Source organism: Meriones unguiculatus, chromosome 6 (assembly GCF_030254825.1).
Source record: "Meriones unguiculatus strain TT.TT164.6M chromosome 6, Bangor_MerUng_6.1, whole genome shotgun sequence".
Lineage (NCBI taxonomy): Eukaryota > Metazoa > Chordata > Mammalia > Rodentia > Muridae > Meriones > Meriones unguiculatus.
In genome coordinates this window covers 33,288,245-33,312,187 of record NC_083354.1, presented here as the reverse complement: position 1 = coordinate 33,312,187, position 23,943 = coordinate 33,288,245, and the positions used below count along the sequence as shown (strand labels likewise).

General features: G+C 54.6%; 1 protein-coding gene across 1 annotated transcript in view; it reads right to left on the bottom strand.

Moving 5' to 3' along the window:
• Nucleotides 1–23,943, bottom strand: part of Scn5a (sodium voltage-gated channel alpha subunit 5) — a 74,310-nt gene that overhangs the window by 37,430 nt on the left and 12,937 nt on the right. Inside the window, exons 5-13 of the mRNA XM_060385064.1 lie at nt 18,581–18,672; nt 15,138–15,368; nt 13,606–13,669; nt 12,397–12,538; nt 11,809–12,006; nt 10,658–10,837; nt 9,796–10,167; nt 7,248–7,380; nt 6,221–6,459 (exon numbers count right to left, since the gene is read on the bottom strand). Of these exons, the coding sequence (XP_060241047.1) occupies nt 6,221–6,459; nt 7,248–7,380; nt 9,796–10,167; nt 10,658–10,837; nt 11,809–12,006; nt 12,397–12,538; nt 13,606–13,669; nt 15,138–15,368; nt 18,581–18,672 (1,651 nt within the window). The remainder of the gene's footprint in view (nt 1–6,220; nt 6,460–7,247; nt 7,381–9,795; nt 10,168–10,657; nt 10,838–11,808; nt 12,007–12,396; nt 12,539–13,605; nt 13,670–15,137; nt 15,369–18,580; nt 18,673–23,943) is intronic.

Below are 23,943 nucleotides of genomic sequence, written 5' to 3'. Positions count from 1 at the left end.
GAACTTCCTAGACGACAGTGCCGTGCTGCAGCGTCAAGGCTGGAATGCTCTCCCAGAGACGTCCCTGAGGAGACAGAGGCTGGCTTATTGGGTTTGCTGACTTGTGACCAAGCTGCCTGATGGTCGGCTTGTGGAGCCTGTGGTGTTGACAGGCAGCCATGACACAACCCAAGGCCCTGAGGGGTGCCAGACGGATGGGGCATGGTCCCCAGAGGAGGGCATGTCTGCTGAGGTCGCAGCTGGTGTGAAATCAGGGGTGCACAGGGGCCGGCTTAGCCATGGTGAGGCGGTGGCTGGTCTGGGGAGGCCCCCGGGGGATGCTGGGAGGGAGGGCGGGAGGCAGCGTGCCTTGGAGCTGTACCAGGCCTGCAGGCTACCACACCCCCATCTGGTACCACTACTCCATGACTCATGGGAGCCTTATGTGCCCAGCCTGGGTTCAGACCCCCCACCCCCACCCCACAAAGCAAAGCACTCAGCTTCCCTGAGAGCCCCAAGAGTGGCCAGTGGCTGCCTCTTCTTCAGCACACAGGCTTGGGCCTCCCTAGACCTTGCCTGAGCACATGAGAGGGGGTATGTTTCTAAGGCCTGTCCGATGGGCTCGTGGGTGTTACTCCTCCATTCAGGGGAGCAATGCTCAGCAAAGGCTCTTCCTGTCCCCCTTCCCCAAGCTCCTGGCTGATGGTGTGTGGTGTGCACAGAAGCACAGACTGGCAACCAGACGTGTGGCACAGAGAACGCTCTGCTGATCTCTCAGTGAGGACATATATGAACTGGGACAAATGCATTCAAGAGTTACAGTGAAGGATGTGAAGCCAGTGCTCCACGTGGAGCTGCAAGAGAGCACCACGCTGTGGTCAGCAGATGTGCCAGCACTCCTGAGCGGGGCTGAGGGCACCAGACCTAGGCAAGGGCTGCTCCAGATGCAGAAAGCTGGATGCTCAGTGGGCTCAGTATGGCTTCCTACTTCCCCTGATTCCTTAGCAGGGGGCTTCCCTATCACGGCTGATGGAGACCTCCCAGCCTGTGGGAAACTTCTGGAGACCCTCAAGCAGTGGGGTTTGAAGTCTGAGAGGCAGATACATCATTAAAAGCACAGCCTGCTCTTCCAGAGTATCTAGTCCAGTTCCCAGCACTCATGTGGCAGCTCACTGTTGTCTGTAACACCAGATCCAGGGGATCAGACACCCTCTTGTGGCCTCTTTTGGTACTGCACACTTGTGGTGCATATACAGACATACAGACAAACACATACACAAACAATAATTTCTTTTCTTTCTTTTTCTTTTTCTTTTTTTTTTTTTTACAGAAGGGGTCCTTTTGAGACAGGGTTTCACATAGCCCAGACCTTTTTCTTGACCTTGGCATATGTCTTTCTCGAGATTACATGATGCACAGTGTAGCAAACATGAGCTTAACCCCTGACACTGTGACCCTTTCCCATGTTAGATAAATACAATTCACAGCACCCCTTTCTTCTTGTCCATTACTATTATCAGCACCGGCGGCACGGTCTATGGAAGTGATGTGCCGCAGCAGTTTAAGCAGCTCTCTCTGGTAAACGATCTTCTTTGCCGGACTGTCATAATTAAGAGAATGTTGCAGGCACACTGTTCTACTCTCTTCATAAAGTAGAGTGTTAGAAATGGAACGGTATCAGTGACCATCACTGGATTCTGACGTGGCTCACTTGTCCTCCGAGCCAGGTCTTAACCAGCCTCATGAGCCGCGTGTGACAACCGTCCCCCTCTGACTGCTAATCCCGTGTTTCTGCTCCCAGCACACAGCTGCTTTATCAGCTATGCCCTTATCTTTGCATTTCTCCTGCCAAACCGCTGCTCCCAGCCGTTGCTGATTGTCCTGGCACAGTGCTTGCTCATGTCTGAATTGTGTATAAATGTACTCTTTAGACGGGGGACGTTGCTGCCCAGTCTGCGAAGTGTGCCGCTATTATTTTCTGGCTTGCCATTTATATTTTTATTTTTTACGTTAAGAAATAACTTAGGAGCTAGGCACAATGGTTATGGCTATAATCCTAGAACAGGAGGGTGGGGCAGGAGGACCAAGAGTTCAAGGTCGTTCTCAGCTATACGGTGAGCGCAAGGCCAGCCTGGCCTAAGTGAGATCCTGCCTTAAATAACAAAAAAAAAAAAAAAAAAAAAGCATTTTTTATTTGCTTCTAATGCTGTTTTTTGTTTGTTTGTTTGGGTTCGGTTTTTCAGGGCAGGCTTTCTCTATATAGCCCTGGCTGTCCTGGAACTCCTTCTGTAGACCAGCCTGCCTCCAACTCAGAGATCTCCTTGCTTCTGCCTCTGAGCACTGGGATTAAAGCCGTGCACCACCATGCCTGGCCCAACACTATTTCATTCATTCTCAGAAAACAGGAACAAAAATGACGGAACTGGTATTTGCCGTATGCTGCGGTGGGCACCCCTCTAGTCTTTTACCGAAGTCCCACCATTTACTCCTCACAGGAACCCCTGTGATGTGGGATGCTAATTATTACTACCGTACAAATAAGGGGACAGAGATTAAGCACCCACCCACATGATGGCCTCCACGGTGGCTCGGCCTCCTGTCCACCAGCACAGGTAACTTACAGAACTCTTCACAGTGCTGCAGCCACTGGGCAGTTACTGCCCAGATTTGACGTGCACCATCTAGCCATGTTACATATTAAACACACGAAAACTATATATCATGTGTTTGTATGACTGCTCTTAACAATGGACTGTGACTTGGAAGCCCCGAATGAACCCTTTCCTCCCTGTGGTGTTTTGAAAGAGAAATGTCACCCCAGGAGGCTCCGGTATTGAAACTGTTTGGATCTCAGCTGGTGGGGCTGCCTCGGGAGGTTATATAACCCTCCGCAGGTGGAGGGAAGACACCACCAGGGTAGGCTGTGAGGGTCTGTACAGCCCCACGGCCAGCTCACTTGCTCCATTTCCTGCTCTGGGTAGAAATCTGTGCCCTCAGCTCCCTGCTCCTGCTGCCGGGCTTCCCCGGCCTCTGCGAACACCCAGCCTGCAGGAACCAGGAACCGTAAGCCGGAATGAACTCTCCTTGAAGCTGCTTTTGGTGTTTTTCACAGCAGCAGAAGAGCAACTACTACAATCCCCAAGCTGGGCGGGGTGAAACCGGGAAAGGTGTTAACGGTCCCTTCCCTTCCCAACTGACGCTTAAGGGTTCACTACTGCCACACTCTGTCCTCTGACAGGTGAGTATCTGCTGGGTACTGGTGACCTCGCTGGGTTTACGGCACTACACGTTTTAATGCCAGGATACAATCTTCTTTCATACTCCAAACTTTAAACAAGTTTTTATTTTAGTTAAGTGTCGAAGCAGATTCCCCAGCATCTAATTAGTGAGCATGGCATGAAGTAGGGACCTAAATTAGCTTTATTCCGCTCAGATGAACCGTTCTTCCCAGGACCGTCTATAGAGTGGCCCACCCTTTTCTTACTGATTTATAATCCTGCAACCAGTTCTCCAATAGGATTGCTTTAGTCCTAACATTTCAGTCTTACAGCACTGAATCCCTTTATAGATACCACATTTTTGGAGGTTTTGTAATATGTTTTACTATATGATAGAAAAATTGCCACCTTATTCTTTTTTCAAGATTGATTTATTTATCTGTGTGTGTTACATGCATGGGCATGCAGAGGGCAGAAGGAGTCGGATCCCTTGAAACTGGAGCTTCAGGCAGTACTGAGCCTCCATGTGGGTGCTGGGAACTGAACCCAGGACCTCTGCAATCCAGGACTTAACCATTGAGACATCTCTCCAGCCCCAGCCCCAACCTGCTGTGTTTTTAATTCCTTTGTAAGGGCAAGCTTTTCAAGCTATGCTCTTAGCAATGCTGCCTTTGATTGCGTAGTGGGCTAAACAGTTTAATCTGCAGCTCCCTTTATGGAATGTGCCTTTGGACACACGCTTGGAGAGTCCGTCCCCACACCAAGGTTACCTGCCTATAGTTATTTCGGTGGTTTTGTTTCTTTACGTTAATATTTAAGCCACTTGTACTATATTAAATTCTAGAAGGCCAAAGCCTTTCATGTTAGCAGTAAAGCTATTCAAACAGTGTGAAACACAGCAGCTACCAGGAACAGAGTCTTGGGTTTAGTACAACTGTCAACCACAGGCTGGCAGCTCAGCAGAGCCACTAAGGCTCTTCACTACGTCCAACTGCTGCCCAGGCCAACCCAGAGAAACTACACTCTGCTTAAATCCCACGATGACCATCCGACAGCCACTTAGTGCCCGCGGCTGCACCGTGGGACTCCGCATGCCGAGGTGTACCGAAGACCACTCAAAAATCACAACGGCCGTACCGAGAGACTGCACATGCTAAGGAAGTAAAGGATGGCCAAATGCCCTCAAATGACTGGAAAAGTGGTAATAAATTCTGCAAACGACCACTTGGACTTCTGCGTTTATAGAGGAGTTACAGAAGCAAATACCCACGGCTCACAGGGTGCGTGAGGTCTGCCTGCCTGTGCGAGCCCCCGGAGCAGCTGTGCCTGAGACCCAGCCGGGGCCTCCTCACTGGCCGGCCAGTGATCTCAGGAGCTCTGGCCAACCCTGCTGAGGACCTGGAGGGTCCACATGTCAGGATACACTGGATGCATGTGTAACTCTGCTCCCACCATTTCACCCCTCCTGCCTCAGTTTCTCCATCTGCGACGCCAAGAGGCAGAACCTGATGTGGTTTTAAGAAAATTATCTGAAGGAACCCAGACATTTTGACTCCTGGAATCAGTCCCTTTAATAAAGACAACAGCGACAGCGTCATCTATGCTGAAAGCTTGTTGTTCGTGCAAGCTGGAGGAACGCACGCTATGGACATTATCTTATTCAGCCTCATTAGCTTCCAAAGAGGTTCATATTGTCTGAGTCCTTGCATTTATTAAATCCAGCACATACTTATTGTGCCAATTACCAGACTAAGTAGTTTGCTTGAGGTCTCATGGTTAGTAAGGGCTGAGTCAGAATTCACACCTGGCTCTGCATGTCCTTGATTGGCTCACCACACTCAGCCATCCATCCATCTAGCCACCCACCAGGCCTGCCATCATCTCCTCACACATCCATTCTCCTTTATTCCTTCTCCTATATAATCATCCACCCACCAATCCATCCACCCTGCCTCCCACACTCTCCTGCTCTCTAATCATCCACTTGCCTTCACCTACAGATCCAGCCATCTTTCCTTCCTTCTCCTTGTCTCTCTCCCACCTAACTGTTGATCCATTCATCTGTTACTGTCTCCTATTCTATCACCTCTAATCACCTATCTCTTTGTCCTTCTTTTCCTTTCTTCCTAATTATCCATCTGTCCATCCTTCTCATCTTGTTCACTCTCTAATCATCCATCCTCCATTCCATCCATCCATCCTCTCATCCATCCATCCATCTACCCGCACATCCTCTCATCCATCCTCTCATCCATCCATCTACTCACACATCCTCTCATCCATCCATCTACCCGAACATCCTATCATCCATCCTCTCATCCATCCATCTACTCACACACCCTCCCATCCATCCTCTCATACATCCATCCTCCCATCCATCCATCCATCCATCCACCCACACATCCTCTCATCTATCCATCCACACAACTTCCCATTCATCATCCATCCATCCACCCACACACCCTCCTATCCATCCATCCATCCATTGGTCAATCCATCATCCACCCACCTATTGTCTTTCATCCCTCCTTCACACTTACACACCCACCATCTATCCATCATCTCTATTTTCTTCTAGTCTCTATTTAATCATCCATTCCTTTATCTCTCACTACATCTTCTAATAATGCACTCATCTCTCCAATCCTCCCTTCTCCTTTCTACCCAGCCACTCACCCTTCTCCCCGGTCAACAACCCTGGACGTTCACTTGCACAGTCCTCTGCTAGGCAAGAGCAACCCCTTCCTCCGTGGGCCTTCCTTCGCTATTTGCTCACTGCTGTCTGAGCTCCACACGCTTCATATGCCCCCACTCACTTTCAACACATTCACGTGCTTGAACCCCAGTCTCCCACTCAAATATGCACACCTTTGCGCCTTACAGCCTGACTCCAGAACTCCCTCTTCCAGGATGTCTCCAGTGAGTGACGGCTTCCAAAGCCCCCTCTGACGTTCAGCCTCCCTCCCCCACAAAAGCCATGCCCCTCAGCGATGCCCACTTAAGAGCCGATGGGCGGTCCTTACCAGGTTCCCAACCTGCAGCATCTCCTCGAACTCGGCCGTCATGTTGTAGTGCTCCAGCGCCATGAACAGTGTATTGAGCACGATGCACATAGTGATCGTGAGGTCGGCAAAGGGGTCCATGACCACGAACTTCACCTTCTGCTTGAGCGACATCCAGAGCGGGCAGCACTCCCAGATCAGGTAGCGCTGGGCAAAGCGGTTCCAGCACGGCGGACACTTGCGGTGGGACTCCTCCAGCTCTGGGGACAGCCAGGAAGTTGACTCGGTTTTGTTGTCTGCATCTGGTGACATTCTAGCAAGGTCTGGGGACTTGCATGGGGGAGAGAGCAGGGTGCTAAGTGACAGCAGCATAATGAGGAAAGGCCAGGGAAATGGGTGGCCTAGGTCTCAGCTCTACACTCTGGAAATGTGGGAGGAAAGGGCTGCAAAGAGAGACTAAGACAGAAATGAGGGTGTGACAGATTAGGGCTAACGCAGGTTCAAGTAAGACACCGTCTCCCACGAATGTGGGGATGCTCAGTGCTGCAAAGGAGGACAAGGAGCAGAATGGCCGAGGTCTGGTGTGAGGGTACACAGGGCCGAGGGGAGAGGTGTTGGCACAGGCTGTAAAACACAAGCATCTGTATCTGGGGCAGGATGACACAAGACAGGGCACCCACTTTGGCTTGGAAGCTGTGTAGAGTTGGCTAGGGTGGGGCCAGCTGACTGGGTGCAGGACTGCTGCAGTGGTCTGAGTGGATATGGCAATGGCTGAGAACAGACTAGAAGGGGAAGGGCATGCAGGAGGCAGGGTGGTTCTAGGCAGACTGAGGTATGCTTGGGAGAGGGGTAGATGAGGCGGGGAGAGCCCGGGACAGTGCAGGATGGCTGTGGGGATACCCGGGGAAGCAGCAGAACCAAAGAAGAGACCAGAGAACAGGCAAGAACAGTCCCAGCCAGAGGAAGAGAGGTCTGGGAGGGGCACGGGGGTCCAAGGATGGGGGCAGTCAGAAGACGGAGCCGGGAAAGTGTGGGAGGGGACACTGACCTTCCAGGGCACTGGTGAGGACGCTGACAGCACTGAGTGCCCGCTGCCGGGCCCCGGGCTCCTCAAGACCATCTGCACAGGGAGCCTGTGGGGTCAGCGTCTGCGGCCCACCTGGCTCCTCTGAAGGCGTGGTCTGCGTGCAACCAGGAGACATGCATGAGCCTGGGAGTGCTGGGGGGCACTCAAGAAGACAGACGGAAAGCCTTTCTTTGTGCTTTGCACTCTCATTTTGGAGCTACACTTAGGTATTTATTGATTTATTCATCTGGGTCTGCGCCCATATGGAGGTCAGAGGACAACCGGTGTTGGGGATCAGAGCCAGGGCCAGCACTTGTAATGGAGGTCTCAATGGGATGCTGAGTGCTGGACTCGGAGAACCAGCCCTACTCCAGCTATCAACCCCCCCAGCCTCGTTCCTCCCATTGCCACCACCTCCTTCCTTCTCTACTCTCAGTGCACAAACCCACACAGACTCTCCCAGCGTCAGAACACGCACCAGTGACCATAATCAAAGCTCTCTGTGATCAGGGCAGGAGGCTGAAGAGATCTAATTTCAGCCCCGATTACCGAGAAATGTTTAAATGGTCCCGAGATTCCTTATCTTGCAAGCTACCTTCATAAATACTTTTACATACATACCCAAAAATGCAGAAAGCAAGAGAGAAAGAGAGAGAGAGAGAGAGATGGTGTTCATTACCATTCCTAATAACTAAACAAAGCCATCAGGCAGTAGGAAGATTATCGAAATCAGCCATGGCTACAGCCCAACCCTGACCTCCGATGAAGACAGTGAGAGACTGACTTGGTACACTCCCATGGGAACACCTCCAAGACAAAAGACTCAGCCATCAAGGCAAGACGAAGGTCTGGGGACCGTTAAAGCGCGCTGGGGCTGGGCAGAGTGGAAAGGGCCGGGCAGGTCCCCGTTTATGAACTGCTTTGCAGACTGCCTTCCGACAAGCACTTGCAAGCAGAAAGACACCATCAGCATGGCTACGGCCCGACAGCAGTAGCCGGGCAGGCAGGCGGGCTCTCTGGGCCCCTTCAGAACCTTCCGGAACCAGAGGTCCCCTCCCCCCTCGCCCATGCTGACTGGAGCGCTGTGTACCCAACCCAGGGCTCGGTTTGTAGACCACTGGGGACCAGCTAGGAGCGGGGCAGTCATTCCTAGGGGCTTCTGCCTGCTAATCCCTTTGACTTTTCAAATGTCTCCATCTTGGTCGCTAATTCCTTTAACCTTACGAACGAGTCCGCCTTGGCCTGCTAATCCCTTTAAAGTTACAAATGGGCCCTGCAGAAGTGAGAATGGGTGAAGTCAGAATTCCCGGTAATGAAGTGTGTGAACTTGGATTCCTCCCGACATGTGCGGCACAATGAGATGATTTTCTCCCTAATGGGATTAGGAAATTCTATTAGCGCTCCTGGCTGCTGTGCTCTGCCTGCCTGAGGCTGGGGCTCCAGAGCCCGGCCTGGAAGCCAGATACCACATCCTCCAGGTGACGCGTACTGAAGGTCACAGATGACTCTGTAGCCCTTATGGGCTTTGAAGTTCCTCCCCTTCACTTCCTCTACAGGAACTGAACACTTGGCAATGCATCCCAGAAGCCTTTGCTCACTCATGTCAACAACACATAGTAACAGTAGCCAGTAATAAGCTCAAGAGGCCAGATCTGGCCTGAGTCTGGACCCATTTCAACCCTCGTGGTCCTACTACCTGCTGACGTACACGTTAAATCTGATTTCCACTTTGCAGGAAATCGAGGCTCCAGATGATTAACCCGTAGAAAGTCCCCCAGCTAGCGGCCATGTGGACCGTGCCCTCATATTCACACCGCCTCCACTTTCCTGACCAACACCCCAGCGTCCTGTGCTGTCCTCTGTCCTCAGTGGGCTGTTGAGCCACTGTAGGTGGAGCTGCAGCCGGGCTGTGACCAGTGTGCCCCCGACAGACCTTCCATAGTGAGCCCCTTGCTGGCAATCCCTCTAGCGGTTTGCTCTTCCCCATGTGTGACACACTGGTGTTGACAGCATGGCACTATGACACTTTGACAGTGCTGGTCACGTTCCTGCGTGTCCTTAGACCCGTCCACATTGAGCATGTTCATTCTCCCCCACCACACAGATGAGGCGCTAGCGGTGCAGCGGGATAAAGATACCTGCTGACAGCCACCCAGCTGCTGAGCTGCCATCTGGAATTCAAGCCTAGGTTTTAATGTCGGGAGCTTGGGCGCTAACCACTCTGCACTCCAGCCCTCCCAGCTGTAAAAGCAACCTGGCTCTTCTGTGGTCACTGCTCAGATGCCCCCAGCCCATGTTTTGGGGGTTCCTCTCTCACTCATCGCTACTCTACTACATGTCCGTCTCTCTCTCTCTCTCTCTCTCTCTCTGACTAGTCTGCCTGTCCAGTTGGCATGGAAACTACGAGAGAGATTCTGAGAATGGGCGCACAGTAGATGCTCGACCAACATTCAGTGAGTTCTGAACCTGGTCCTCAGCACCGGTTTGGGCCGGCTCTGGGCTGGTGCTTGTAGGCCGGGGTCTGGCTCACCGTGTCTGGGTGGCGGTCCAGCACCATAGGACGGAGAAGGTTGCTCCCCAGGGAGGCAGCCTCTGCGTCACCTGCCCCCAGCAGGGAAACCACCCCATTGCAGTCCACAGTGCTGTTTCTTTTGCCATTGAGGACGTGACCGGGAGCGGAGGTTCCAGGGCTGAGCTGTCCTTGGCCACTGGGACGGCGCAGGGGCCAGGGGACCAGCAGCGAGGTGCGGTGGCTCTCACTCTCCCCCGCAGTGCTGTTCTCATCATCCGCAAAATCCGCCTCGGAGCCCTGGTCCCGTCTCCGAAACGTGAAGATGCTCCCTCGGCTGGAGCGAGGCCTCATGGATGTCCGGCTGAGCCCGTGGGCAAGGCTGGGTCGATTCTGAGGGCACAGGGAGTGTCTGTGACCCATGTGTCCCACCCATGCTTCAGCCTGCCTCTCATGGCGTCAGCACAGCTTGCTCCTCAGAGCACTGAGGCTTCTGATGGCAACAGGGGAGCTGGGTGGGCTGAAGTGAGTGCTCAGGAAGAGATGGGGTGGCCTCTGGGTCTCCTGGGATCTCTACTGGCTTCACACATCTCTGGGCCTGACTGAAGCCGCTCTGGGCCTAGGGGTGGGGCCAGGCTAGGCAGCATGAGGTAGGACCAGCAGGCCACACCACAGGCCCCAGCCCTGGCCCCATACTTGGGGACTAGCATTATTAACATGCAAACCCACCCTGCCTCTCCTCCACTTGAAGAATGACTATGGGAAACTGGAAGTGCTGAAAGGGGTTCCAAGGTGCCTTCGTGGAGACCAGGCTTGAGGGTGGGACCACACCAGGGGCCCACCGTGATGGGTTTTGCAAAGGCCAGAACCACATCGGGATTACCAATGCTCTGGGGCCATCTTCTGATTCAGACTTGGGGACCCTGTCATCCCCTCCATCCTCTGTCCCTGAAGACAGTCGCTTCCTTCTCTTGTTCCTTCTCTCATGGTTGGTTACTGGGGCCAAAGCAGACATCTCCAGGGAGCTATGGGACACAGTGTCCAACCCCCTGATGGTGAGAGCCTGGAAAAGGATGGAAGAAGGGGTGTTTGGATGTGGCGAGACTTTGGGTAGCCTCAGGCTGAGGCGAGCCATGTGCCTCTCCGTGGTTTGGTTTGCTACCTCAGACTTGACTCAGAAGAAGGTGTCATGGAGGCCATTTGTCCCAGGCAGACCCTCAATGCTTGGAGAAAGATAAAGAACCCGGAAGGGAGAACAAGTAGCTAAGTGGGGGTGTGGGACAGGTGAGGGCTGGCTGTTGGGGAACGGAGGGAATAGCAGAACAAAAGAACAGGCTCTTCTAGAAGCTTCTCCTGGCCTGCGGGCACTGGAGGGAGCAGCACAGAGGCACGAAGCACGCAGATGCCTCCAGACTGTGTGTACCAGAGATGAGCCTCAGGTGGCATTCCTCAGGGCCACCCACCGTGGTCTTTGAGACCTATCTCACTAGGACCCAGGACTCACTGGGGTAGTCTAGGCTAGCTGGCCAGAGAGCCCCCAGGATCTGCCTGTTTCCACCTCCCCAGTGGAAGAGTTACAAGCCTCACAGTGCTTCTTAATGTCGTTCTGGGGACCGAACTAAGATCCTCAGTTGTGTGGCAAGCACTTTAGTAACTGAGCCATTTTCCCAGCCCTTTCAGTTTCTGATAGCTCCCACAAGGGAAGCTGAATGTGTGGAGCAGAACGGCCAGCACTAAAGTCTCTGGCCTTGGGCTTTCTTCACTAGGCCATTAGGAAGAATCCCTCGACCAGAGTAAACTATTTCCATGGACATGTGCTGTGCCCGCAGAGGCCACGTTTACTGAGACGCTATGACCTGCACCCACCCAGTTTGCATGACCTTTACTTAAAGCTCACGGTGGCCTCAGGGAACAATTTTACCCAAAGCATACCACACCAACGGGCCTGCTGCGCTCAGCAGGCACTGCCTTCCACTAAGAAGGCAACATCTCCAGGCCTTACCCAACATGCACCTCCAAGCACTGCTCACTCACCTCCTGTTCTTTCTTGAGCATCTCCATGGCCTCCTGGAAGCGCTTCTCCTTCTCTTCTGTCTCAGCGATGGTGGCTTGGTTCTGCTCCTCATAGGCCATGGCCACCACAGCCAGGATCAAGTTCACCAGGTAGAAGGAGCCCAGAAAGATGACAAGCATGAAGAAGATCATGTAGACCTTCCCCGCTGACCTCAGGGTCTGGAGGAGCAAGGGGCCAGAGGTCACCCTCACTGAGGCTCCGAGTCACGGCATTTCTAAGTCACCAGTGGCTCGGTGTCCTAAAGCCTGGAGGTGGAGAGAAGCATGTCCCGCCTGTAGAAGGTCACGTGCTAACCCACAGGACGGTGTCCCACTCAGGAAGAGGCATCTCACCTAGCAGGAGACTGATAAATCTACAGAAGATAAGGGCGGAGGAATACTGCGTCTACAGAGCAGAGTGTCCGCTATAAGGGACTGGGCCTCAGTCATCAGCCTGCTCCCCAACCCTCACCAGTGGAAATCTACTAGGGACATTCCTGGCTAGCCATCTGCGCAGCCTGCCTGAAGCCCATGCCTAACACCCCTCCGCTGGCCCAGGCACCCATGCACCTGCTGGTACAGGCGCTCCCAGCAGTCCTGCGTCATCAGGCGGAAGAGTGCGAGGAAGGCCCAGGCGAAGGAGTCGAAGCTGGTGTAGCCGTGGTCTGGGTTCTCGCCGGCCTTCAGGCACCGGTAGCCCTCAGGACATGTCCTGTAGCCAGACACATACACGCTGTCCCACGCTGGGAGGGACCCTGGCTCATTTCCCTGGGCAGCCCAGCCTAGGCCCAACTGCTCGGAGGCTGTGTCACCAACAGAGCCAGGCTTCTGGGTCCTGCCCCCATGAGCTTGTTCTTGCCATGTTCGTGATGGGCCAGGTCGCCATCTTCCTCTCTCCTAGGCCCGCAGCCGGTCCCCCTTTGCCCACATGACCCACCCTTCCCAGAAGCTGCTGCTGTTCATGCTGCCTCCTCCCAGGGAGGACGAACACATTCCGTGGGGAGGTGACCTCACGGGGAGCCCCAGAGGGAGCAGAGGACCAGCTAGGCTTGGCTGAGTGGACGCAGAGGCAGGGGTGTCGGGTGAAGGGCTGGACTGGGTTGCATCTGGAAAAGTGCCCATTTCACACACACACACACACACACACACACACACACACACACACACACACACACACACACAGTTCAGCCTCTCTCCTTGACAGGGTGTGTTTGTGTGAATGTATGTGTGTGTGTAGAGGGAGGGGTAGAGAGGAAGAGAGGAGAGAGAAATCTGGTTGGAGAAGCTTGGCAAGTGCCAGGATATTCCTAAGGGTGCCTCAGACCCAAGACATTCCAGACATCTCTCCCACGATGGAAGTGAGCCCCAGGAAGAACCTCACCCCAGGACCAGTTCCCCACATGGTGAGCTTCTGACCCCTCTCCCTGTCCTGGACGACCACGACCACCTGGGGCTTGTCAGGCTGCCGGCTCAGGTTGGCCTTGAACAAAGCACAGCTGCTAGACTGAGGCCACACTCCCGCCTCGAGGGCAGAGCGGAGGTGGCATCAAGGTCTAGTCAGGATCACAGGGGACCCAAGTGACCCCCGTGTCCCAGCCCATCTTTAGGGCTCTCCTGTTTCTCCCCTCAGAGCTGTGCCTGGTCTGTCTCCTGTGTGGCAGGGGAGGGTGCAGAAGCCTCCAGGGCTCTGGCCAGGAAAGAAGGCTAGGGAAGGTGTCGCCATCTTGGGACTGGGGTGTCAACAGCCACGGCAGCTGCGGCGAGGGCTGTCCCACGTACCCGGCATCAGAGCTGTTCCCACATAGCAACACGTCAGTGGTGCCATTCTTGAGCAGGTAATTGTCTGCAAGAAAAAACGAGGACGTGAGCGGCACGGGTGACCTGGCCTCCGGGTGCCCGGCTCACCCTGGGTTTTGGAAAAGGCATCCTTGCCTCTGCCCTGATCCTTATCATACGCCTGGCAAACTCGGTGGCCCTGGCTGCTGCTCTGAAATCCTCCTGCTCTTTCTCTGACCGCCCCTCCCCACCTCCAGCATCTTACATGTTTCTGAAGACACCTGGAGCCCTGGGCAGGGCTCAATGTCCCTAAAGGCAGCTTCCGCACCCAGCTCCAAACCACACAGAGGGCCAACCAGGGTCGAAAGAGGCCCCAAGCCAGGAGGCCAGGGCCTGGGCAGAGCTCCAACTTGGCTGCCGTGCCATTGTGTGGCCCACTGCCATGACACAAACTGGTTGAAGAGATGCCTGCCGATCACCATGGCAACACTGTGGTCTGTTTCTGTTGGGACTGGGTTGAGAGCAGTTGAGACACAGGCCACCTGCCCTGCAGTCACCGTGACCCACCTTCATCTTGGGAAGCATTTCTCTAAGCATGGTCCTGATGGGTGACACTAAGTGTCTGGGAATGGGTTGAGCTATAGCTTCCCAGGTGCTACACTGGGTTTGGCAGGCCAGGACCTACAGTCTGCGTTTTCTGGAACCTTCCAGGCGATTCTGCTACCAAAGTTTGGAGCCATTCATTTCTGTGAATGCCACAACAGAACCATACCCACATCCACTCTCTGATCTCCTGTGGGTGTTAGTGTATGTGTGTGTGTGTGTGTGTGTGTGTGTGTCAGAGGTCCTGACGTTAGAAGAGCCCTCTGTACCCTTGCAGCTGGCATCTGGCCCTGCCCCAGGGTCTTCCTTTGATCTAGATGGATGACATTTGCTGAAAGAGGTGGTGGGCAGCAGCCTGGAGAGGTGATAAAATGAAGGGTGCACACACCACACAAGTCAGGTTGTTGCAGCCTTCTGGATGGTTCTGGGGTGTGTACACAGCGGAGCAGCAGCCTGGACACTCAGCAGGGAAGATGAGTTCAAAGTTCTCACTCCAAGATGGAGCCAATCAAGTCTCACTATGCTTCAGGGAAGCTGGTCTCCTCGCCATTCCCAGCTCTCTGGACTCAGCCTATCTCAAAACCATAAGCTGTGTGTGTGTGTGTGTATGTGTGTGTGTGTGTATGTACTTATGGAAGGTCAGAGGTCAACGTCAATTGTCTTCCTCAATTGTTTTCTATCCAAGTTGTCGACATTGACTCTTCCGCACCTCACCTGTGCTGGGATTACAGGTGTGTGTTATCACACGTGGTTTTTGATGTGGGCATTGGGAGCTGAGCTCAGGTCTTCATGCTTATAGCAAGCAGTTTCCTGACTGAACCGTCTCCCTAGCCCTGCATCCTAGCCTTCAAACACCATCTCTCTAGGAGGGCACATCACAATCCTGCTTTGCCATCCCTCCGGCCCTCTCTGCAGGCACAGTGAGGCCATACCTGGGTTATTGAGGTAGGCGTCCAGAGAGACCCAGACCAGGCCGTCGGCCTCCACGGAACCGTTGGTGCCATTGATCTCGGTGAAGTTGCGAACACACTTATTCCTCAGGTTGCCCATGAAGAGCTGCAGGCCGATGAGGGCGAAGACACTGAGGCAGAAGACGGTCAGGACCATCACGTCGGCCAGCTTCTTCACAGACTGGATGAGGGCTCCCACGATTGTCTTCAGGCCTGGGAGAGGGAGACCGGGTGCGGGGTCACCCGCAGGTGCTCTGGGTGGAGGCTGGGCCTGTCAGAGGGCACTGGGACCCCCGAATCCTGCACTGAATAGGGCTGGGGACAGGGACGGCAGCCACAAGGCAGGGGCATAGTGAAGGAGGCTTTCTGGACCTTTAGGACCAACAGTCCTTTTTCAGCTGAGTCTCCTGACTGCCAAGGGCAAGGGGCCCAGCCTGGCTTTGTATTTTCAGAGGGGCTCAGAAATCTTTGCTCCCCACCAGCCCAACATATGAATATATGAAACAGAGAGGCTGGAAGTGTCTTCAGGTCTCACAATGGCTGGTCCCGAGACGTACCAGTCTGGCCTCTTTAACCCAGCCTGCAGCAAAGGAAGCTGAGGTCCAGACTCATTTTAGGTCAATGCAGGGGCCTCAGTTTGACCTGGAAATGGGTAGAGTCACATCTGCTCCTGGTGGGATGTCTTCCTGCTCTATTGCTGGGACCAGCTGTCTTGGAGACGTGGGGGTGGGGGTGGGGGTCAATTATTTGAAGGAGACTAGAGAAGCCAAGGACTGGGCTTGGGCTGTGGCTGATTAGTGTAAAGTGCAGCTGTGGGGCCGGGGGGAGGTTTGGCAGGGTTGGGTGCTGCCCTAAGGGGCTGCTCTGGGTGTGGGGAAGGCAGGGACTAGGTTGAGCTATACCCCTCTTCCTCATTTGCCCTGACCCTTGGGACCCTCTACATCCCTCCCATGTCCCCGAAGCGGAGTGGCTTGTGATCTGTTAGTCCAACTCCCTGCAGAAGCCAGCGCCATACAGCGGGGGTGACAGAGAAGCACGCGTACACACAGCGCATCCGACCCTCAGCTACCGTCCTAGGGCGAGTGCGAGCAGAGCGTCAGGGGCGAGGGGCTCCCTGCCAGCAGCAGGGCCCCGGCCCCACCCCCGAAGCGGCCAGATCTCAGGTTAAGCTCCATCCGCTGTCCAGCCCGCTAGTGTGTTAGGAGCACCTGTGACTGTTGTGTCCACGGCCCGGAGACAGGAGAGCAGCGATGGGCAGACAAGGGAGGGGAGGGGTCAGACTCCCCATAGCGACACCATCACTGCTGCCTGCCCAGGGCTCTGGCACTTGGGACACTATGGAAATCATCCTGGCACATGTTGGCAACTGCCCAGCGGGTGGGGGAGGGGCAGGGATCCACGTGTCCTGTACAGGTGAGAACTCTGAGCACCTACAGGGAGACATGTGTGTGCCTCTGGTCCTCTGGCTTGAAGACATGCATCCCAGAGGTACATGACGGGGGTGACGGCTGCAGCTTAGATGTCTGCCTTGGACGTACCCCAACAGTCAGGCTAAAGGATTTTTGGCCCAAAATATTCTATTCGGGGCTGATAAAGCAATCTTGCTCCTGCCTGTGGGGACAGCCTCAAAGGCCACTCACACCTCAAAATCTTCCCTCATAACAAAGGCAGAGTTTACTTATGTCAAGAATGGTTTAAAACAAGCTCCAGGTGTTTGGAGGCACCCCACTCTGGCTTCACCCCTGGGACCCCTGCAGGCAGCATCCATCAGGCAGTGATCACCACATTCTTCCACCACCCTGGGGGCTGCCTTCTGCCACCTCCTTAGCTGCCAGGTGGCCTCAGAGGACTTGTTACTGCCTCTTCAATTTGTCTTTCTGTAGTACTAGGGGACTGAACTCAGGGGTCTTGGACACCCTGAGCAAGCCTTCTATACATCCCCAGTTCTTTCGTGTATTCCAAAAGTGAGACAAGGTCCTCATCAGACCCTGAGCTCATCCTGCCTCCCGGCCCAGCTTCCCAGGGGGCTGAGAGTGCGGACCTACCCCCAGCTGGTGGCCGTGCGGAGTCACTGAGGGCCGCCTCAGTCATGGCAGGGATTTGGGAAGATGTGGTGCACACACCCAGTGGGTTCTGCCGTCAGGAGAGACGTTTTGAGACTCAGCCGAAATACAAAGTGGTCAGGAGTCGAGATTATAAAATTATTAACCAGTGGCTGGGGGTCTCCGGCTCCTGGTGCCTCGAGAGATGTCACCAGCATTGTCCTCCAGGAGTGGAGGCCATCACTGGCCCAGGGAGGGAGCTCTTCAGCTCTGAGGCACCTACATACGTGGAGGCCATCTGTTGCCTTCCTCTAGTGCTCTGCTCCTTAGGTTTTGAGACAGGGTCTCTCTTGGAGCCTGAAGTTCAGCATTTCTAGCTAGACTGGCTGGCTAGTGCATTGCTGTCTGCCTCTGCGGCCTGAGAGCACAGGCGCAGGCCAATGTGAGCAGCTACTGGGGATCTAAAGTCAGCTCCCAAGGCTGTGCTATAAGCTCTTCACCCAGCGAGCCACCCCACCCCCAGCCTTCTCGCTACTTTCCTGAGTGCCTTGCCCAGTTCTGAGGCCAGTGCACCCACAGGGGGCCCCTGGGCTCTAGTCACAGCTCCTCCAGAACAAGTCCACCAAACAGGGGGAGTCAGAGCTCATGTTAACCTGGGAAGAGTGAGATAAGCAGTGGGGGTACAAGGCCCTAGGGGTCAGGGGGAGTGGTGGCGCCTTTAGCACCACACTCTTCACACTAATGGTCTTCTGGGTACTCTCCTGTGTGGACAAGTGAAATGGTTCCTGCTGAGGCTGTCTGGGCTCAGGTTCCCCGGGTACAGTTGCCAACATCTGTCAAGGAGGATTTCTTCCCGAGGCTACCATGCACGATTTGCTAAACCTCTACTGCGCCATGCAGCGAGGGCTGGTAGACGCCAAGATCTGATGGTGCCTGTCAACAGAGTACGCTTTGCGTCACTAGACGGGGCCAAGGCTCGCACGGGTCACCACATGGGACATGAGGCTCACTGCTAGGGTATGCCGGGCTCCCACAAACACACTCCTTTTTGGTTTCCTGATCAGAGCACATCACTTCCGGTAATGCGATTCCCAGCTTTTCACCCAGGTTGGAGAAACAATTGAGCATTTTGGGAAGGATGGGGGAATCAGGTCTGCCTTGCCATGGGTTGTTCTGAGCCCCTGGTGTCTGAGAGCGGGCTTGGCTGGGGTGAACAGTCAGAGCCCATTCTGAGGTTCCAGGGGAAAAGAGTCTTCCTCTACCCCGGCTCTGGGAAAGGTATTCTGGAGACAGGCACATCTGAAGGGCCTTCTGGGAGGCAACCTTGGCAAGGCCCAGGAGCATGGGCCCTCCAGCCTTGGCGTTCAACCTGATTTTTTTCACCTGAAATGACTGATATAGTTTTCAGGGCCCGGAGGACTCGGAAGGTGCGTAAGGCTGAGACATTGCCCAGGTCCACAAATTCAGTTGTGTATCTGCAACAAGGGAGATTCACACACAACACAGCGACAGCACACCAACAGGAGACACAGGGTCAGAGGAGGGGAGGGCGGGAAACAAAGAGAGAGTCACTCATGGCTGAGGTTGGTGGGTAAACCTGGTCTTACCTGGAATAACTGAAATAGTTTTCAGAGCTCTCAGGACTCTGAAAGTTCGAAGAGCCGACAAATTGCCTAGCTTTATATTTTCTGATACATACCTGTGGGACCAAACCACAGTTACCGCGAGTTACAAAGCGGAGAGCAGTGTGCCCGCCCCTCCCTCTCCCCTTCTCCTGCAGTGTGCCTGCCCCCCCTCCCCTTCTCCTGCAGTGTGCCCGCCCCTCCCTCTCTGCTTCTCCTGCAGTGTGCCCGCCCCTCCCTCTCTGCTTCTCCTGCAGTGTGCCCGCCCCTCCCCTCCCCTCCCCTCCCCTTCTCCTGCAGTGTGCCTGCCCCCTCCCCTCCCCTTCTCCTGCAGTGTGCCTGCCCCTCCCCCCTTCTCCTGGTCCCATTGTAGGGTAAAGGCGGCAGACTGGGCCCTCCTTTGGCCTTTCCTCCTTTCACATGACCTCAGCCCAGGACTCTTAAGGATGCACGCAGAAGGCTCCCGGATGGCTTCCTCCATGATGGTCCCAAGATCAGTGGGCGCCAGGAGGCAAGCACTCTAGGGACCCAACAGAAACCTCCATGACTAGGTCTGAGGCTGGGGACACATTAGCGTGTTGAAATGGCTCCAGGCGGCAATGCTGGGAGTATGTGGGCTTCTTCTTTGCACTTTCCAGCATCTGTCATCACCTTGCTCTTGGCTGACTGAAGCCTTGGTTGAGGCCACAGGATCTCTGGGCACTGCCCACCTGCTCATCCTCATCACAGCCCCTCTGTGCAGGGAGTAATCACAGATTGTGATTCACAAGAGACGGCTTGAGTATTCATGGGGAAAATCAGTCCTCAGGTGGAGCGAGGGGAGGGAGGTCGTGGGCTGTGTCCTGCCTTGGACTGAGGAACACTTGGCAGGGTTGAGCAGCTATGAGACCCCTGTCTTGAACTTGGGCGGCACTCCATCCCTGACCTCTGTGGGCATGGGGGCACCTGCCGGGAGAAGTGGCAGGGATCTGCCCCAGCAGAACGGGAGAAGGTCATGTGTGCCCTGGGCAGGCCACACGACCACAGGTATTGGAGAGGTGAATGCAAAGTACGTGACCAAGACTATGGGGACAGTGGCCAGTGGCCTGTGATATTTAACCAAAGGCCTTACATTCACGACATCTGACATTTAGCTGGAGGTGTGTGATGTTTAACGAAGGAGGTCAAACTCAGGATGTCCGATGTTTAACAAGTGTGTCTGGCCCAGGTGTCTGACCGGTGTCAGGCCGGGTTGTCAGCCCTGCGGTGCTTGGTGAGGGTCGGAGTCATTCATTCCACTCAACAGTCTGGACCTGCTGAGAACTTCAAAGTTCTCTCAGTTCACACTGCTCAGGGCTTCTGAACTCCTCCACGGGCTGCTGGTGTCTACAGGTAAGGTGGTCAAGGGACTCCCTATCTTCAAACCAGCAGTTTGGCCTGGCTCTGTTGGCTCTTGGGATCGATCCATCTTCACAGGTTCCTGGGCATGTGTCTGCTCCCTTCTCAGGCACCCATCACTTCCAATGCTTTCCATCTTCTGGCTACCCAGGGTCCTTTCTGTGGCATGGTTTCCATTCCACTCTCTAGGCTTGTTTCAATTTAGAAATTCCAACGCAGCTTTCTGTCATCCACTGGGGAGCAAAAGTCACCTCCCTGGTTCTGGCCCACAGAACAAGCTCTTCCAGCTGTAGAGTTCCTCCCTTCTCCTGGATGGCTTGGATCCCCCAGACCTCTGTCCCCATTTCTTTTTCTCAGTTTCTGTCTAGATGGGCTGCTGAGCCTGAAATATTGCCGACATTGCCATTCCATGGGTGACATGACTGAAAGCCATGGCTGAAGACCTGAAAGCCTGGCTTGATTGCTGGGGTCTCGGGAAAGGGCCTGCCTATGCTGCCTTCAAAGATCCAAGAAGACAGTGCTGAGTGCAAAGAAGCCAGGACCCCAGGTGATAAGGACAGGCTAGGGACAGCACAGGGAAAGCACAGCTATGCCCCCGGTAGGCTTGCTGCCACCATATGGCTGGAAATGAAACATCAATGCTGGTGGATTTGGTTGGAAGTCCAGCCTGGGGTTGGAGGAAGTCTCGGAGGAGCCAGAACTGAGTGAGGGCAGGTGTGTCTGGGACCATGATGTCACAAGGTGGCTGCTGGCTGTTCCACTCCACTTCGTGGCTACCTCCCCCCAGGGAGCCCCAGCTTTCACCAGGGGATACCAGATTTCACTAAGACCTCTCCTGGAGCACCCCCCTGAATGTGGCGGAGCAAAGGAGACCCTTTCATGGCAGAGAGTTGGCTTCAGAAGCGACGTGGATAGATGGGGAAGGAGTGGGCAAAAATCACCCCCCCCAAGCCTAGTTATCTCTCAGCTGGCCAAGTGGCTGGCCGCTGGTAGGCAACTGACTAAGATCACGGGCCTACCACAGAAAGCAGAGGGTGGCGAGAATTCTACAGTCTTACCGGCCCAGCACCACAGGCAGCTTTCTGGAGGCTGAGAAACTCTGAGGAATGGCACGTGTTGGCCTTTTCCCACCCCACCCTGGCCCTGAGACAGTGGAGCCCACGCTGTCAGCTCCTGTGGCGACTGGGCCCCTCCTCTGTGCCCTCCCTCCTTTCCCTCCAGGTTTGGTTTCCATAACAACCCCAGGCAGTGGGAGGCTGTGTCAACTGGCAGGTAATGCCCAGCTTTTTTTGGGGGGGGGCAAGGAAATCTGGGTGTTGGGCTGTGATCTGAGCCTGGCAAGGTTCCCAGCACCCCCTGCGCCAGCTTCTAAACTGGGTGGGGTGTAAAAGGAAAATCCAGGTCCTCTCCCATCCATCCCTGGCTAGGATCTGGGACACTGGTTTTCAGTCCCAGTTTAGCTTTAGCTGCTGACTCGATCATTATGGGTGGGTAGGTTCTCTCTGAACCTCAGTTTCCACAGAGACAAAAGGAGGGTTGGTTGGTGAGTTTCACTTGATTCAACTTTGTGCCACCCAAGACTCTTGGTCATTCTGGGATCCATTTCCTTATAAGAGAATGCATCTCAGAGGTGGGAGCTAATTGGCTTTCACAAGGTGGAGTGGATGTCAATCGAAGCTCTCGGGCAGGTTTGGCTAGTGACAGAAAGCTGGCATCCCCACAGTCCATGCAGCCCTGGCAGAAGTGGCCAGGCCATTTCCCTAGATGCTCAGGAATGTTGTGCTTCTCCAGGAGTTGCTCCTCTGTCATGTCTGTTCTTGGCTCAGGTGTGGCTGGGCTCATTAGGAAGGCACGTCCATTTTCTTTATGGTTCTGAGTAGTGGTGGTTGGTCTTGGAATCCCGTGGAGGAGAGGGGCAGGGGACCTCTCACAAGACAGGACCCTGTAGGACCACGAGGCCTAGAGAACATCCTCTAGACACCAGGGCTGAGCTCGGGGCGAGCTGGTCCTGGGTGATGGCTTTCCTGAGTGCACGGGCATCTCCATGGTAACTTTCTGTAGGCCCAGGATACAGAACTTGGGAGAAGCCCAGGCAGATGCTGGCCGCCCTCTTGCCCGAAGCTCTTTATGCTTAGTGGATCGCTGCTCCCCCTGCATTCTACAAAGGTCCCAGTGCCAGAGCCTGGCCTGCTACCACACCCCAAGCCCGTGGCCAGTGCAGCCTCCAGTCTGACAAGTTCTTCCTCTCCAGCCCCAGGCTGTCCCCCCACTCCATTCTCACTGATGATCCTGCTTCTTGTTTCCCAGAGAAAATAGAGGCAATCAGAAGAGAAATTCCTCTTCCTCTCTTCATCAGTTCTGACAATCTACCTCCATCTCCAGCCAGAACTAGAGCTGAAGGTCAGGGCTCCACCTCAGCACCTGGAGTCCCACTCGCTCAGGAAGCTCAAAGGCTTTGTTCCTGCAGTTCCCCCTCCTTGCCTTCATCAGAGGCCCTCTCTTCAGGGTCATTTCCATCAGCCTCTCTTCTTTGAAAGCCCTTCCTTGACCCTCATTTCCCTCTGGGCACCCTGCCATTTCCTGTCTGGTTGCACAGAATCTCCATGAACTAGACGCCTGTAATTCCCTCTCCCACCCTGTCTGCCCACTCCACTGTGAGCCCTTGTCAGGGGCACCAGTGTCTGTCTACCTTTGCCAGCTTCCTCCTGGAATGTTCTGGACTGCTCTTCCTTGCTGGCTTTGGGCATGCTTTCTTGGGTGTCCTTCCCTTTGCTGGCCAGTCCCCTCCGGTCTCTGTGTGCCGTTGCCCCTTCTTTCTTATTGTACGTACGTGGGTGTTTAGCCTAAATGTATGTGCATGTACCATGTGCGTGCCTGGCACCCACACAGGCCAGAAGATGTCAGATCCCTGGAACTGGAGTTACGGACAGCTGTAAGTCATTATGGGAGTGCTGGGAATTGAACCCAGGTCTTCTGAAAGAACAGCCAGTGCTCTTACCCACTAAGCCATAGCACCAATCCCTTTGTTCTTTAAAAAAGTATGTATTTTATGTATATGTGTGTGCCTGCATGTATGCATGTGCACCACATGTGTGCAGTGCCTGTGGACTCCAGGAGAAGGCATCAGGTTCCCCCGACCTGGGGCTGCAGGTGTCTGTGAGCCAAAACGGGTGCTGGGAACTGAACCCAGGCTTCTGAAGAGCAGGAAATGCTCTGAGCAGCTGAGCCGTCTCTCCAGCCGCACCCCCCTTCTCGGGAGCGCGCTCTACAGCCGTGCTCGGATCTAGGTCTCTTATCCTGCTTCCAGTGTCTTCAGTTTCCCCACGGCTTCTAACCGACGCCTCCACCTTGGATCACTTCCCCACACTCCAGATCCTGTTGTGTCTCCACACTTCAGGGATCCCAACTGTGCTTCTGGCTCCCTTTCTCCTTCAGCTGGTCCCTCCTCTGGGTCTCTCCTTCCACAAATGGTACTGCCATCCCCCCATCTGTTACAAGCAACACCCATCAGTCACACCCTCAAAACAGCCACACCGACCAGCGCTCCTCAGCTCTGCTCACCTGCTGGCCTCAGCCACTGCTCTCTCCCCTGTCTGAAAGCACACGGTTAGCCACCCCGCGTCCCCACAGACGCTCAATCGTCTCACAGCCCCGCCAGCTCACCTCCCCTAGTGGCTATCGCCCTGCCTGGCCCTTACAGGACCTAAGAGCACAGTGCGGTCTACCCCCATGCTGCACCTCCTCATC